Source organism: Podarcis pityusensis (genome assembly GCF_964106645.2).
Source record: "Podarcis pityusensis genome assembly, chromosome: 1".
Taxonomy (NCBI): Eukaryota; Metazoa; Chordata; class Lepidosauria; order Squamata; family Lacertidae; genus Podarcis; species Podarcis pityusensis.
This window is the reverse complement of record NC_138028.1, coordinates 57,244,872-57,262,905: the sequence shown is the minus strand read 5'-3', so window position 1 is coordinate 57,262,905 and position 18,034 is coordinate 57,244,872. Positions and strand designations below refer to the sequence as shown.

At 39.6% G+C, this 18,034-nt stretch overlaps 1 protein-coding gene across 2 annotated transcripts in view; it reads right to left on the bottom strand.

The window, feature by feature from the left end:
* Window positions 1-5,118: 5,118 nt before the first annotated feature.
* Window positions 5,119-18,034, bottom strand: part of SLC1A2 (solute carrier family 1 member 2) — an 85,110-nt gene continuing 72,194 nt past the window's right edge. The window contains exons 7-12 of one of the 2 annotated variants that reach the window (XM_080983372.1): window positions 17,471-17,704; window positions 15,682-15,876; window positions 14,935-15,069; window positions 11,589-11,820; window positions 7,988-8,037; window positions 5,119-7,859 (exon numbers count right to left, since the gene is read on the bottom strand). In XM_080983372.1, coding sequence (XP_080839498.1) covers window positions 8,023-8,037; window positions 11,589-11,820; window positions 14,935-15,069; window positions 15,682-15,876; window positions 17,471-17,704 — 811 coding nt within the window. In that variant the 3' untranslated portion in view covers window positions 5,119-7,859; window positions 7,988-8,022. The remainder of the gene's footprint in view (window positions 7,860-7,987; window positions 8,038-11,588; window positions 11,821-14,934; window positions 15,070-15,681; window positions 15,877-17,470; window positions 17,705-18,034) is intronic. The other variant, XM_080983371.1, reaches the window with a different exon arrangement.

Below are 18,034 nucleotides of genomic sequence, written 5' to 3'. Positions count from 1 at the left end.
ACATGCACCAACATGTTTATATTATCAACATATAAAACCAGTTATCTGCCTATGGAGATTATTCTGATAAATACCTGGGGATGGAAATACTGACAAGCAGCCAACCCAACCCAAATTCTTTTCGGAACATATTATAAAGTTTCTACTCCAGCATAACTGATGTTAAATTAAAAACCAAATGGCAACTATTAATACTGTATACACAATTTCACTGAAATTACACGAAGATAAGCTACATTATCTACACAAAGTGCGGAGAGGCACTGTTCTTCATGAGGAAAACAACGCACCAAGACTGGTATTCATAAGAGTGTCATGCTTTGACAGCTATCATTAGTACTTTTATCTTACCACTAGAACACATTTGGCTCTAATTATGAGAGTATTTGAAAACTCTGCTTTTAAAATAGAAGAGGATTACAAAATAAGTTTACATTGACAACATTCTAGATCTACTGTACAGTTTGCTCACCCAAACGCAAGGCATGTACAACAGGTTTCTCTAGTTAAATATACCTGTTTCATGGATCGTTGATGGTTTCAGTACATATCCTCTGCTCTGTGTGCTGTGCAGTTGGTGTGCCAAGAGACAACATCTACATTGTATTTAAGCTGTTCCTCAGGTTTTAATAACTCTTATTTGCTCATTCAATGTGCTTGGGTAATAGCAAGGCCATAGGACTAGAGATACTTTATAATTAACTGCTAAGGAAATAAAAGAAAAACAGATCTCATTCATCCTGGTGAAAAATATACCGCTTGCTTTCTTATAAATGTCTTAAAAATCAGGAGGTATTTCTATATGTGCAAGTCGATTGACATGGTCCCATAAGAATGTTGTTTGGTCCTTTTGTACAAAGGCAAAGACATGAAACACAGTTCTGCAGTTCCTTACGTTGTCTGAACTTGTATAAATATCATTTTACATGACAGACCCTGCAACCCTATGATCACTGAGGTGTTCCATGGCCATAAAACCAATTCAATTTCACACTATAAGGGCAAAGCTCTGCCCTCCAGAGGAAGATCCAACTTTGTTGATACTCTCCCTGTGGAAACCTTTGTGTCCTAGCCTAAAATAAATTCTTGGTCAGGAAGAAGACAAGGAAAAACAAAAGATCCATTCCAACCTCACTTCTGACTACACCAGCAAGAGCTCAGCAGGCCATTGAATGTGGCCATTTGCCTGTCTTCTGTTCCCTTCCCCCTGCATAAGAACCCACATACCCGGGAATAACCCCCCTTGAATTCAACAGGACTCACTTCTGAGTACACATGGCTAAGTTTGGGCTGTTATTCATTAAATAACTATGACCCCTTATTGGCTTTGCTGCCGCCTCCTTTCTTGTACAGTATTTGTCAAGCAGCAAAACTTGTGATCTGGCTTTGAAGTGAACTGGCAAAACCTGTTACTTTAGCCAGTCTAGAAAAGACTGTGGAGGAACTGCAGGCCTGGTCTCTGAAGGCTTCTGGCCAATCCAGCAAACAACGTCTGTGCACATAAATAAATACAGATGCTCATCTCCTTCCACGTTATGATTCTCACCCAAGCCACTTTGAACTAGCTGGATGCATCACTTGATGCCAATTACGGAACACCAGTTCTTATGCCTGATGGCCCATGACTACAGCTAGATCAGGGCCTTCTTCAGAAGCTGCAATCCTAAAGTACACAGACTTTGTAATCGATTCCATTGGAAACATTGGGGACAACAGGAAAATGCAGGAAGGAGAAGGGTTGGGGGACAAAATATACTGGTGAATAAATTATTCTGCATCAGACTCTTTGTATATTGCAGGGTGGAGACCCTTCCTAATTCTCCTGGTAAAGACACCAGGTTAAGGCTGTGATTCTAAACACACTTACTAGGGAGTAAGCACTGTTTAACACAATGGGTCTTTTTTTTCCGAGTAAACATGCATAGGATTACACTGTAAGTATCAAAAATAACAGATCAATCATTTGTTCATCTGATCAATCTTAAGATTATTATAACAACATAGTGTTCCATAATGAACTGCAGCATTTAAAGACACCTTTATTTCCTATTTGTGCTTTGCTTAGAGGTTATAAATAAAGTTTACAGGGTTACGTTAATTTAATATAACACAGATAATTTTTACTAATCTATATATGTTATAAGAAAATTTTCCATTTCCCCTTTAATATGGATTCCCTGTAAATATTGTAGCTTTCTCTCTGTCTTACAAGGTTGTATAACAAAATATTGGTATGTCTGTAAACAGTATAAGAAAATATCAGTATGTCTGCAAATTACAGATACTAAATTTGTTAATTCAGTCTACACTGCAGTTTGTGGCTGCTGGACAAAAGGTATGAATAAATGCCTACATTAGAATTGAAGATGTATTTAGAAGTAGAAATACATATTTTCCTCATGCATTCCATAAATTACAGTTCACACTAGGAAGGACAGGAAAGAAGGGGATTTTTGTTGTTGCAGTATTCAAAAGGAAGCTTGAAGAAGAAGCTTGGAAGAAGTTAAAAAAATGGAATGTTGGAATCTACAGCACTGACTGAAAAATATCAACTGGTAATCAAGATTTGCAAATAAGCTTTCAAAGCTGTAGAAAATCAATGAAAAAATCCCTGTGAAGCATTATGTGTTATGTACAAAATACTGTTAATGTGAAAGACTCACAGTATTAAATTGTGTCCATGTCTTGAATAAATGTGCACAAACCCTGGTTTTAAAGACAATAGTTGAGGGATCTGTGTGCCACTGACTGAAAAGGAACTTAATTTCAAATAATCTTCTTGTTCCAGCAATAGATCAGTTTTGAAGGAATAAATCAGATCCCTCCAGTTAATGGAATGGGGATCCCTGAATATGTAGAGGTCCTATGTGCACATATTTGCTTTTTGCCTTTTAGGAAATACTGTAATAAACCCAGCAAAGACTGGGTTGGATAATGAATTCTCTTTATCTGCTGGTTAAGGCTGTTCCAAGACAACTGAGAGAGTGTTGGGTGGCTTAGAGGCTGCTTTCAGTCAGCTGAAATGTAGGTAGGTTGACTTGTGTTATAACCCAACATCCAAGCAAGTGTGCGATGCCATTCAGTGCATATTAGGCAAACTTGCAGCAACACAAAGCTTGGTCTGGCTAAGAGCTTGGCTTAGTCACATAATCAGAATGAATGTAATACTGGTGATTAGATAACTACACATGTATTATGCCGAACTCAAGCCATTTTAACCCAAATTAGTGACATAAAATGCTACCCCACTGAAGTTGTGTGGATAATAAATGGAAAACAATACGATTAATTGTGACAAATGTTGACCAGTAACACTGGAGGACTGTCCTCATTCCGTTTCATTGCTTCATACCTCCATTACATATTACATATCATTACATATTTCATACCTCCATTACATTACATATCTCAATGAACCTCTGCCCAGCCCACTGATTTTCAGGCATCATAAAGTTCTCTCTCCATGTAGAGAAAAGAAGAGCATTAGAGATGGAGTTACATGGCTAGAGTGGCTGCTTGAAAAAATGTTAGCAGCTGCAAGATAAACAGGTATCACAATGATGAGCAAGAGAAAGATAGAAGGAGCTCCAGGCCCAGGGTCATGTCTGGGCAGGAAGGGAGGGGGGGCTTTTTTTTGTTTGTTTTTTCGTTTTGAGAAACTAGAGAAGTACAGGTGAGACATTTGGTAGAAGAAAAGATTAGAGGAGATACAAACGAGAGGGGAGGAGAGCCAAGGAGCTATGGGAAGAAGAGGAGAAACTCCAGTTTCTTGGGAAGAGGAGGGTTAAAGTAAATAGGAATAGGGCACAAGAGTTTGGATCCTTCCCCACACTCAATAGATTTACTTATACAAGTATGAATTACTGATTGTGTCCTATGGAAATCCACTGAAAGCAGAACATCAACGGAATTGCCACCAGCAAAGACCAAACCTCAGCCTGCTGTCCTTGAAATCTAAGGAAGATACACCCAGGGGTGTATCTAGGGGTTGGTCAAGTTAAGTAGGAGCCCACCTGCCTGTCCACACACTCCCCAGGCTGCTTCTTCCCTGGTCAGGGAGACCAGGCGACATGTGCAGGATCCTCTTGCAAGGGTGCAAGATAAGAGGGGGATGTGTCTCCTTGCCAAGGGTGCAAGGGAGCCTAAGTACACCTGTGTACCCACCCATTAGTTATAGTCCGAGCAGACCCAAAATCAATGTACTCAGGTCTGCTCTGAGTATGACTCATGTTGGATGTCACCTTATGCCATTAATTATTTTTTGAAGTCCTTAAATGGTACTAGCCAAAGAACAAAGCCAAGCCACCCAAGAGCAATACAAAATTACAACCTGGTCACCTTTTTTCAAGTGAATGGGATGCTAGAGAAGGTCTAATGCAAAGTGCTCAACATCCTTCATTTCCCTTGACGACAATGTGAGGCAGAGTTCTGAATGTGATATCAGCATTCTGAAATCTTAGATCCCTTTTATAAAGAATCTACAAAGAGGTTAAAGCAAGGTCCTCTTAATTATGCAGACTAGCAAGCGAGACCTGAGCAAAGAAATCATTTCATCCAAAGTGCTGGTGCAAAATTAGTCAAGAGAAGCAAATGAAGTGGAAATTGTTTCTCACCTGCTACTTACTTAAGCATTCACCTGCCCAAGAATGACTGAAACAAAAAGGGAAAGGTTTTGAGCCTAAGCAGGGAAAGCACTAAAACACACACATGCTCTTACTACACACACTCATGCTGGAAAGAGCTTGAAGTGTTGGTGAAATGTCAGGGTCTTCCGTATAACTTCCTACAAATGATACTTTTAATTGTTTCCTGTCACTGATTCTGTCTAGATTAAAATCACAAGTCTGGGCAGAAGGGACAGTTGGAGATGGGAGATTAGGTTGCAGAGATGATTACAGTTGATTTTACATGCCCCTTGGTAGAAGCTGCATCCTAATAAGAGAGGAATGGAACATGGTATTGAAAGATGGCATGCCTCAGGCTAGTAGGAAAAAGCATAGTGTGCAAATTCATGTTGAAAATATAGAACATTTGCAAGTTGAAAGAAGAGTCTATTAAAAAAAGGAATGTGTGTTAGTGTTGTGACCACTTACAGGGTTCATTCCCCCCCCCCCCCCAGTTTAGCAACCTAGATTCATATTGGCTAAGCAAACTATGAAATGGCAGCTAAGAATATTTAGACTTCATAATTAAATAGAAATACTTGTGGACATTCAGTTGACCAGTTAGAACAACAGAATTATGTAATAGCATTTATCTAGAAGATAAAATATGCAGGCCTCCAATATAATAGTTGCTTCCCTCTCCCTGTTTTATATTGTTGGGAAAGGAGTATCGTAAGATTGAAAATCCCTGAGTTATAAAACATACAAAAATCCCTTCCTCCCCCCTCCCCCAGTTTTGTAAAAGGTGTTCTTTCTGTTGATATCCATTCAAAAACTCTTAACTCTGCACACATGCGGAATTTATCCCCATTTCAATTTGAGAACGTCTTCCTAGTTTATAAAATAAGATAAAAGCAATGGGGTATTTTTTTATTAGTATTGCTCAAACCATTACCCTAGACAGGGGTCTGGAAATCACATTGCTGGCTCAGTACCTTGTTTGCTCATTCTAATTGTGCACTGAACAGCCGCCAAGTATAAAGTGATGTGGGGAAGAATAGAAATACGTATGTAAGCAATCCCCATGGTACCTCATTGATGTTAACATGAGCATGTGCACAAAAGATGGGGTAGGGCCTTCAATTCTACAAAATGTATGTATTCCATGAAAAGTATAATATCAGAATATAAAAATCCACGGGTAGATTCCTTCCCTACAAGAGCACACTGCCTTTATGTCAAGGAATCAGCAGAGCTGTTTCTCCTCTCTCCCTTCAGTGTGTCAAATTAGTTGGGAATTGAAAGATATGAGCACAGCTCTCCCACACAGCCTACCCCACCCCATCTCTGGCCACTTAGTTAAATTATATGACCTCCAGAATTCAAGGTGATCAAGAAGAATGGGTGCGCAGGCTGGTTTAACGGGAGACAAAGCTAGTCCTCCTATGACCCAGCCTGCGAAGTTACGTTCATGTATGAACAGAGCAAAAGGGAGAAACATGATTCTGTTGAAACCTATGGGAAATCCTTCATGCCTGTTTGGCGAAGGATAATACTCTGTATAAGTCTGCAGGAAGGCAAACATGTTCAGAGTGGCTCAGTTAGTAGAGCATGAGACACTTTATCTCAATATTTTTGGCTCTAGCACCATGTTGGGCAAAGATTCCTGCATTGTAGATGGTTGGACTAAATGACCCTCATTGACCCTTCCAACTCTGCAATTCTATGATCTGTCAACAAGAGATTAAATCTTTCCTGCTCCAACTTACAGATATTTGCTGTGGCAGTGTGTCCTTTTATGATGGGTTGTCAAGGAATTATTGCAGTTTGGGCATCACAACAACTACTAAATATAATTCTGTTACAATTCTGAATGGATATTCTTTACCCAAACCCATTTGTACAAACCAAGATATAACTGACAAGATTATTACCATATCTTACGTTTCAGTTCTCTGTTCACAAGGACCAAACATATAAAACATTTTCTCCAGTGTATAAATAGCTTCCAGCTGTTAAACAATATTAAACTTGCTAAGTTTGTTTTTAGCAAAATGAATGCAAAAGATGTGATTTATTTGCAGACATTTTATCCCTAAAGAATAGCAACTTGTTCCATCCCAGGTCTCAGCGAAAGGGTGACAAGATATTACTTGCTGCAGATTTTCCTGCTGAAATACCAGTGATATGCATCTATATGGTACTTTGACGTTGCTGGATTGAGACAGTCACATATTGCAGTCTATGTTTCTCCTTGTATGGATAATCAGAATTGTGCTAGTTGCTAGTATGAATAGTATACAATCTGGGATGGTTTATTAGCTCTGAAAAGTACATATTTCACACCTAAATTTATATACTGGCAATACAGTCGATTGAACTCAATTGGAGAAAAAATCATGGTCAAGCCATGTATACATGCTGCCCAGGGGTTAATTCATTTTTGGGGACCATGCACACAGGCATTCACACCCATCCACCACTCTAAACTGCAAATCATTTTTCCTATACCTTCAAGTTTTGGGTGACAAAAATGATGATATCCCCTGGGATCTGGCATGCATGGGGCTCTGGATGGTTAAAAGAACTGGGATATGACCATCGATGTGAGGATGGCATGAATAATAGGGAACTGAGAATATCATATGCCACGTATTAATAAAGCACATATAAAACATTTACAGTGATCATATATTACAGTCCACAGTGCTAACTGTATTTGATATGCACCAAGGTGCTGGTTGACATCTACAGCAGGAGAAGAGGCATTGCAAAAGACTGCACCTTTTACATTATACTTAATGCTTATTAGCCAGAGTCTCACCAGCCATTGGGGCTTTCTGATCTTTCCTCTTTTGCAGCATCTACATTCTCTACGTCTTGAGTTGAACAGAGGAAGCCCAGCAAAAATACATCTCTTGAACTGACAGGGTGTCCTTCAGCCACATCCATTCAAATGGTGACACAATTGAGAGACATGGTTATGAATTATTTGGCAAAGATGCTAAAGGAGCAATGACTTTATGAGACTGTTTCTAAGTTTCCGTTAAGAGCATTAAATAAGCGAATAGTTTTTATACTAAATGAAGACAGTGAAAAATCTTCTTGAATCTTGATACCAGCTTTTACCACAAGACAACTTCTGGGGCTTATTAGAGGTGGACCCGGATTGTTCCTTCCTTATTTCTCATGTTTCCAAGGTTCTTCTTCAACAGCATTGAAATCTGCAGATTTGCCGTTTGTTGCCAGGGTGACCTGTAAATAATTGTCATCAACACCTAACTTAAAGATCAAGGCACTTTTGCGAGAAATGTCAAGAATTGAACAGCAAAACTGAATATTTACAAGATTTACATTAAATCTATGTGTGAAAATATACATACGTGTTTTTATTTTGTACTGAATCAGTTCTGCCCTTTCAATGTTTCTCAATCTGCAGGAAGAACTCAAAATTACAATAGTGCTCTGTCCGCAAAGCAGAATGTTGAGAAATCAGGTCTATAGGCCTGATGTGCACAGAGATACACATACATATGTGAATCATACACACATACATATGCACATATGTTACAAAAAGCTAAATAGTAAACGGCAGAATTGATCCTCCACAAGGACCTGCTGGGAAACATTACTGTTCACTACTGTGTCCGATTGTGTAATGTTGAAGGTGCAGTTACAACTGAGTCAAACCATACTTAACAAGGCTGCATTTTACATACAAAACCACAAACAGCCATATCAGAGTCTCAGCTAAAGGTTCACACTTCAATGTTAACTTGATAACAATTGTGGAAGACCAAGAATGGTAAATCATTCCATGGGAAATACTGGCTTGTAAGCAACATCTCAGCAGTCAATATTTTTTCTAAAGGAAAAAAACAACAACCCCACAGCCAGCCAAGCGCCATCTTTTTTCCCCAGTGGAGATGTGCTATGCATGGCTAGATAAGCCAAAATGGCCAATGTGCTTGTTTGACTGGGCAGAAATGAACTGGACCTTTACATAGTAAGGGAGTCTTTCATCTAATTCTAAACAGAACCCCATTATTTCCTAGCTTACCTTTCATGTTACTGTCCTCAGCTTCGCATGAAAACTTAAAGACAGGACTGATATTCCACATGATGGACAAACTGGACGCATGGGAGCATTGGGACATGAAATCATGACAATGTACCCATGTTTGAAACAAAGCCAGCCTCTTTCTTAGATAATTAAAAGGGAAACACATGCATTATAAAGAACAGAATACACCACATATTTGGAACTGAAATTATAGGTTAGTTTGCAAAGGAAGTAATGTGAATTGTGATTTTAAAAAATAATAATACAGAAAAACAGCCCATGCAACAACAATCGACATAGCTTGCTAATAAAGCATATATTAGCTGTGCAAAGCAATCAAACTAGGAAGCTGTTTAGAATATTAAGTAGAAATGACATGTCATTATATTAATACTTGAGACAAAGAAACAACAACAACAACCACTGACCAGAGTTGCAGCAAACTTTTCTCTTGCAGGGCATTTTCTACAATTTCATTCACATACTTTTCTGCGCTGCTTGTAATTTTTTAAACTTATCAAGAACAATCCAGACAAATTTAATAGGGTTGCCATGCACCTGGAATTTCCTGTACATAGCTGGCAATCAGCAGTTGGAAACTGAGTCTGGGCAGGAATCGCTGAAATGTCTGGGGAAATCCGGACATATGGCAACCCCTGTTGGCATTGTCGTTTTCGGCGATGTTTGTTAAGACTTTGCATGCAAAAAGACTCAAAAAGTTTGGTCAAAACTTAAAATAATAATTTTAAAAAGGCTCAACAACTTTTCTGTCCAGATTTTCAATATGCAGTATTTAAATGAGCATGACTGAACTATGTGCTTAACTCAAAGGGGCTCAATTTTTTAACCATGGGGTTCTTCTACACTTTATTATTATACATAACTATGTGATCTGAGAAATGTTTAAAACAGTAGATGCCTACTTCAGAGAAATAAACTCAGGTCCTAGGCATAATGTCAGAGCAATGGTGCCTTTCTTTAGAACTGGCATATTTATAAAGCCTTTCTGTCAGATTGTTTTTAGTTACAGGCAAAGCTTTGTTATTTTTAAATTACTTGTGTGATTTTAGAAACCTGATATTGTACGCAGCCATCAATGGTTTCTCTCCTCTGTTCTCCCTACTGGGACTTAGAAATATCAGTATCAAGTAAGTGAGCTTGATGACTATCCAGCTGAAACATTAATCAAAATCTGAAATGGCTATGGCAATCCTTTAATGACAGCACATTAGGGAAAACTGTAGATCTGCCTAAAGAATAATGTTTGTTCAGTTCAATTCTCCAGCCAGGCCCAGTCTCGCCAATGGCTGCATTCAGACATCATGCTAAACAACAGTGATGCGTCCACAAGGATGAGTTTGGAAGCAAGATGCAAAGCATCCAAATTAGTTTCTCATTCAGCCATGGAGTTTCCTCAAGTTCATGTAACTCTTGGTCAGGTCAATTCTTGTTATAATCTCTTCTTGAACCAAGTAATTTACAAACAGCAATAGACAGAAATCACAAAAATGGCATTGGAATGGCCCACAATGAAAATGAAAATAAAGCATAAATATTATGGCGAGCACAAGAGCTCTCAGTTGCTGAGGACGAGGTACAGTGCATGTGTCTCTACAGTGTGCCATGGAAAGCATCGATCCACAAAAGGACAGGCTTTGCATTTATTTGGGTGTCAGGGGAAGCATGAGAATGTGCTTCTTTCTTGTGCTTATCTTTGCTCCCCCTAACTGTATATAAATAGAAACAGCTTCATATTTTCTCCTCCAGGTTCCTTACAGCCTGATCTTAATTACGTTCACTTGGAAGTATCTGCCGTTGATTTCAAAAGAAGCAAGGAAGTGTGCTTCCAATTTCTGCCTTTTTCTACTCGGGAAAATGGCAGGCTCCTGGAACATAACCCACTGAAACAAATGACTTTTGTGTTGCTTCTGCTCCTCCCTGTGGGATGCACAAGAAAAATCTCTGGATTTGACTGAACTTCTGTTTCCAAACAGTTAACTATCTTGCGCTCTGAACTGTTACTTTTAAATATCATTTAAAAGGCCAAAATCACATTTGGTTGGCCGAGGGATGAGAAGAAGTGGAGGAAGTGCCATTCCACCAGTGGAAAGAGAAGGCCTCCAGCAGAATGACACTTACGATGCTGGAGATCCTCTGGTATGGCCTGTCAGTGGTGTTCCACCGGTAGTGTGGTCTGAATCATGGAGTTCAGGAGGCATGTTGGGGGAGGTCATGGACCTACAGGATTTCAAGTCCCCTTGTTCCCCTGACACACTCCCCCAAAAGCCCCCAAACTATGTCACCCCTGGAATTGGTGTTGTTGACCCCCTTCCCCACCTGCGGTCCATGAGAGGGGAGGGAAAGAAACAGAAGATGCCAACAGAGAGGAAAAGCCTCCTGTTCAGGCTATAGCTACTCAGCAGGGCTTTAAATGTGGTAGCTGGTCCATCATGGATTCTCCAAACACACAAAGGCAACAGAATTGCTCTGATCTGGAGGAGAAAATGGTGGAGATTTTTTTTGTTTTTTGTTTTTAGGCAGTATTAACCGTTCTCATTGCCACAACATCAATTCTCCTATTTATCTATAGGCCTTATTAACTGGATTTGCAACCTTTCTTGTAATGGAAAGCTATAAGAATGCTTAACTGGACAATATTCCCCCATTGCATTGCACTGCCTTCCAAAACACCCTGTAGAACACAATGTTATTTGTAAACATGGCATGCATTAGCAATTTAAATACTCAAAGAAAGCAAACAATATATGTACCCACATCTTTAAACTGATCAACATAGCATGCAGCATTGTCCCATTATTAGTGATACATTTTTTAAAAAATACATGCAGGTTAAAAAACAAAGGAAGATGAGGTATGATTGACTAGATGCAAGTCTCAATATCCATAAATGTGAAAGGTACCTTGCACTCATCTATTATGACAGAGTTGTGGGCTGTATAAACACACTGGTTTGAGTTGTTTTCCCTGTGGTTTTTCATGTCATCATAAATGGACTGTGTCTTGGTCATTTCAATATCTTCATGTCCTTTGTGATGGGCATCAATGTTTTCCAACTCTGCCTTGGAGAGGTGATAGACAATGCCAGCTCCAAAGGAATCTCCCACAACATTGACAGAGGTTCTCATTCGATCTCTGCAAAAGCAAAGCACCAGCAGGATGTTAAAGTAGACCTGAGTGTCATATCTTACACCTAAAGTGGTTCCTTTAACCTTTACTAGCTTTATGTTCTTTTGAACATTTGAAAAAGAATTATAGTCAAGAGATCTCGTAATTTGCATCACCCTGATGCTGCAAAGGAAAAACTGGGTAGTTCCCACAGTCTCTTGGGATTTTTGAGAAGCTGCACATGCTCATTTTGTACAGAGAAATCCAATCATGAAGTGAAAAAAATGTGGCAACTCTTTTTCTTTTAAAGGTTCATCTATGTAATCAAATAGTGACATGACTGTAGATTTTGTCCTATTGAAAAAAAACAGGTAGATGACCAATGCCGAACCTTCTATAAACAGGTGCCAAAATAGCGTTCAGCAGCAGGTCAGTTATAAATTTCAGTTAGATTGCATGAAACAATCCACTTGCAGCACCCAATCCTTATCATGATGTGTGGATATGAAGTATACATTGTGAAACACTTGCCCCAAACAAGCCTGGCATCTGTAGGTGTGGTGGTTCACTTACTACCAGCCCAGTTTTAATAGGGGTCAGAGATCTTTAATTCAACTGCTTCCCATGACGACTGTATCTGTGTATCATGGCAGCCAGTCATTGTGCCAATCAGGTGGTTTTCTTCAATCCACAACAATCATTTTGTAAGTTTGCAGTGAGATGGAGAAACATCCCCCTTCTGTGAGGTGCTGCACTGCATACTGAAACCTTCCTATGTGGAGAAAGCTACCATAGAAAGTAATTTCAGACAACCTTCATGGTACGTCCATTTCATTTACATAGGCCCTCATTGTTTCTCAATTTATTATTTAGCACCAGGCCTAAGTACTAAAAATTAAAATGTGATTCCCCCAGGCGTTTTTCAGACATAAATCATGGGTTTTTTGGCTTGGTTTCACAGAATGCTAAAGGGGAAGAAAAATCAGGTGTTCACGCTAAATTTGCAGTGGTAGCTCTACATTTCAGCAAGCATTTTAGAAGCTGAATATGAACCATTTACACAAGAAGGCCCTTTCTAATTCTCCATTTCTTTGGGCATAGCATCTCTGTGCTGGAGACCTTTCCGTGACATTTGCTAAGCTTGTCAATTTCCCCTTTGGAAACTTGCAGTTCTTGGCTACCACTAATGACTCTGGATTAATTCCAGCTGTGGACAAATAACAATGTTCTTTAAAATGCCATTTTTGTTCACTTTGGAGTGGAGGAACAGCAGGAGATCAGAACACTTAAAAAAAGATTTCCTTGTGAAGTCTGTATATATCTTCCCTACACTAAACAAAGCAAAAGAAATAAAATAATATCCAGCATATTTTATACAATTTTAAAGATGGAATTTGCAACCCAGTATTACAGCAATTTTGAATCAAGATTGACACAGTATAATAAATTGGAAAAGGTTTACTCCTGATAAATTTTAAGTGAATGACCTGGTTTCTTAATATTTCAGTTTTCATAATGAAGAATGACTACCCTTGTATGTTTTTTTTCATGTTTTTTCCCTTCTTCCCAGATTTCATCATGTCAGTCTATTTAGCTCATACCAAAAGTACTTAAAAAACCCCAGACATATTTTATACCTCAGGACTTGTAAGAGGTTTGCTTGGGTGCTTCTCAACAATAAAATATATTTCTGCTTTATTCAGTAACTGTAACAGACTTACAAGGTGCACTGATATAATTGCTAGATACAATAGTCCTTTGGGAAAGTATTTCAAGCTGCCCCACCAGCACCAATGGGAAGATCTACTGGAATCCAGACTACCTGCAATCTAGACATAACATGCATAACAGCAATACTCTTACTGGGGACATGTTCTTACTATTTCTTCTCTCTTTTTTCTGTTTCGGCGGTCTAATCCAGCCTGCCAGTCGATTTAATCCAGCCCCCATGGCAGCAAATGCCCTGGGGTAAAATCCAAGAAAAATCTCAACAACTTTGGGGTAAACTTCAATCCTCAAAAAAGCTTAAGAACTTTGGGGTAAAATTGTAATTTCAATTCAATTTCATTTCACACAAAAAATTCAATTTCAATACAATTTCATTTCAATTTCAATTTCAATTCACAAAAAAGCTCAACAACTTTGGTCGGCCCTCACACTTGGTCGGCCTTCACATCAAATCTGGTCCTCTTTGAAAAAAGTTTGGGCACCCCTGATCTCAGTAGACTAATCATGGGCCACTTCACGTTTAAAACCGGTGCACAGAAGACCTGTCTCAGAAGAATTATTTTTAGGGTGAAATAGCCTTTACAAGAAAAAGAAGAGAGGAAGGTCTGTATATTACATGACCATACTATAAAGCTGCAGTTATTTGTAACAGTATTTTATTGAGTATTTTGTACAGTGCACTCTTAACACACACAAACGCATAGTAAAGTGAAACTAAATTGAAAGAAGGCCTAGGGAAGATTGTGTGAATCAGTGTGAAATCTCTCAATTATTTCTCAGGAGATGCCTAGGACTGTGCTGTGAAAAGCCCAGATACTCCCATCAATTCCTCTATGGCATTAATTCCACTATGGAAGGTTTGAGCTCCTTTTCCTTTGCGCTGCCATGATATTGTCTTGCTCAATCTGACCTTTTCTAAAGAAGCAAATGTCAGCAGCACAATTCGCCACAGGGCTTACTTCAGGGGACAGGGATTTTTTACCACATGAGAATGATCAGAAACACAATGGTAAGCCCTTAGCCCTACCCCCTCGCTAACACCTTGCCTCTGCAGCTGAATTATGGCTTTGTCCATTCAGGAGGCAGGACTTCTCCATCAAGTGAAATGTTTTTACATCAATGACATTTCCTTGAAACAGCAAACAACCACATGCTTTAAGTTAACATCCTCCTACTGTCTGCAAACAATGCTTGCCGATTTCTGCTCCGCTCCAATTTCGCTACAGTTGGGTATCAGAAACAATGCATTCCTTTAAATGCTTTGTTGCATAAACATTGGTCAGCTGCTGCACATGCAGGAGTGCTTCTTGTAGCAAGCATTATTGATCATGAAGGAGTTGACACCTGAGTGGGTAGTTAAGCCACAACATCACTGTCTGGAGAAAGGTGACAAGTTTCTTTAATGTTACTTACAAAAGCCAATCGACAGCAACAAGTAAGCTGATGTCCTGTGTGGGAAGGCCCACTGCGGTGAGGATGAGAAGCATGGTCACCAATCCTGCACTGGGTATACTCGCAGCTCCAACACTCGCAAGCGTAGCTGTCAGACTGTGAAATTAAACACATCCACTTGTTTAGCTGGGCCTTCTTTTAGTTAGTGTTTCTCTTACAAATATGGGAACTGCTTGATCACTCCAACTTCTGTAGGAACACATTCCCTGTTATTTCAGTGCAGCCTCTAATATTGTAATTTAGAAGATTTTGACTGAGTTTAGTTTTATTAAACTTTTGATTTTGCAAAAAAAATAAAATCATTTGTTTTCCATAAGCACTCTTATTTAATGATTTTTGATTAAAGCAATATGTGATTCATTTAACTCATGCTAACTTGAGTATATTTATTTTCCATTATTTATAATCAAGTACAATGAAAATCTCTACACAACACATTAACACTGCCTCTGAAACCAGGTTATAGACAGAAATCAAGGTCTGCTTTCATGTCTTACAAATCCCTACACAGAAATTACTTCATGTAGAAAACTGTGTAATTCCCATGTAGGCTGCAATACGTGATGCTCTACTTGGGAACTGGCAAAAGCAGCCAAGGCTTTTCACTGTTTATTACAATGGAGGCTCACAACTTTAAACTGCTTTGCAATAGGCAAGGTCTGTAATGTTCATGTTTTCACCATCTCCAGTGTAGGGCAAGAAACCCACCTGACAGTGACTATCTGTCCGCCATCCAGCACAATTCCATTCATCTGTGCTATGAAGATAGCTGCCACAGCTTCATACAGGGCTGTCCCATCCATGTTAATAGTAGCCCCGACAGGCAAGACAAATCTTGTCACACGCTTATCAATGCCCAAGTTTTCTTCAAGGCAGCGAAAGGTAACAGGCAGTGTACCAGCACTGAAGGAGAAGGCAAAATGAAAGGTTATAGGTAAAATTCAGACTTCCTGGGACAGATAGCTCTATTGACACTCTGGGGGAGCAACCAGGCATCTTACACACACATTCATCAGGTCTCTGTCTGTCCACAGTTCAACATCTGCCTCTTCCGTCCTGGAACTGATGTAAGCATGTAAATTCTATGGTTGTAAAACTGCTTATGCACAGTGTTTTGATCAAAGCTTGTGCATGCCCCTGTAGATGTATATATTTTGACAGTTGTTGAATGAGGGTAAAACCAGATGTGACAACATGTGCCATTAGAAACCAAGGCAGATAATTTATTTAAACAACCCAAAATTGATAGCAGGCATGATGGAATATTTCATCTGAAGCACAGGAACCCTTACCTCCTTAGTTACAATTCCAACAAAAACCGTACCCCTCGCATATGGCAATGAGCCACAAAGTAAAATCTCACTTTGGCTCCAATAAGGTCTTTAGTTTTTAAGTTGCAGGACGATTTTTGTTGGGAATGACAATCTTTAGTTGCAGGACAATTTTTTGTTGGGAATGCAGCCGGGGAGGAAAGAATTAAACCTCACCCCCCCCATGTTCAGAAGAAAATCCCTCCCCCAATGCATGCTATTGTACAATATTTTTAAAAACTCTGATATGATTTCTAATAACATAACTACTCCTGGTTGTCATAGGGACTAAAGAACTCAGCAAAGAAAAGGTCAGTTGGCAGAAGTGCCTTGGGAAGAGAAGGAGATGACAGCTTCCTGTTAGCTGTAGTGGGGGGTGGGGGCATATGTCTGAAACCTGAGAAGGTTCTGTTGGAAAAGCAGAGAAGATCATGACTAAAAGTCAAAGTGGAAAGCCTTGCCTGACTGGAGAGAGATCTCAGACTTCTGAAGAGGAAAACTAGAAAAGCCCCAGCAGTTATTGGTGCTAAAGACAAGTCCAGGACTGGATTTAGGGCAGGTGATCTAGGCCTGGGGTGCTGGGCTTATGGAAGGATTTCTGTCATGAATGATCTCCATTCACCTTTGTAATCTTATATGAGATGAATCCCTCATCATACAAATTGTCCATCCAAGTTGTGAATGGACTAACAAGGCATTTAGATGTCATATAGTAAAATGACCAGTGCTATTTTTTCTAGAAAAAGAGGTGCCAGAACTCACCATGAACACCTCCCTCATTCTCTTAGAGTGGCAATGGCACCACCTGAGGGGTTCCAGAACTCAGTTCAGGGCTGGGAAAAAAGCCCTGAAAATGATACTTCCATTGCAGCATTATATGGTCTAGGCCAGCCCTGGAGAAGACTTTCACCCAGCCCCCAATTCCTGCAGGCAATCCCTGAGGGAACAGATGTCATCTGAACCAAGTAGCTGGAATCACAGCAGTTAATGCTATGAACCAGGTTTGAGTTTTTGGGCACATGAAATCCAGTTTACACCTTTTCTTCATTTTTAGGTTAATTGATCAGCTCACAGGTATTGCTAATCCACACAATAAGTGTTCGCACATTCAGCTGAGTAAGTCTTGTTAGCAAAGTATTTATAATGGCCCTGAACGTGTTGCTAACTCTGCATTTCATATCAAATACCTCGAAGCAGTGCCTAGCGCAGTAATCCATGCCTGAAAGATGCCCACAAAGAATGAGAAGGGATTTTTCCTTGTTACCACGAAGTACAGCAAAGGCAAGAAGATCCCTCCATGGATGATAAGGCCTATGATCACAGTTACCATGTACATTCCAAGTTGCCTAGCAACTACTTCCAGGTCCTTGATTGCAATGATTTTTCCACAGATGAGGCAGGCAATGCCCAGTGGCGAGTACCTAGAAGAAAATGCGGCATTAAACAAGAATGCAGTTGCAGAAGTCTGTGTCTCAAAACAGAAATAGCATCATAAAGGCAATTGATAAAGCTATACAATGTAGCTTGAAATTACCACCTTTTGATGGAAAACCTTTCAGCCCCAAATACCCCCACTATTGAATGATGGGACCAGGGGCTGCATGGCCCTATGCTGCACAAACTGACTGAAAGAGCACTATCCTGTTGGCTGGATTCAGGCCACAGTCTTGAGGACAGCTTTGAAAGTGGCTGGCTGATAGGGGACCAGATCCATTTTTACCTTTGAAGAAGCAGATGGGGGTGACTCTCAG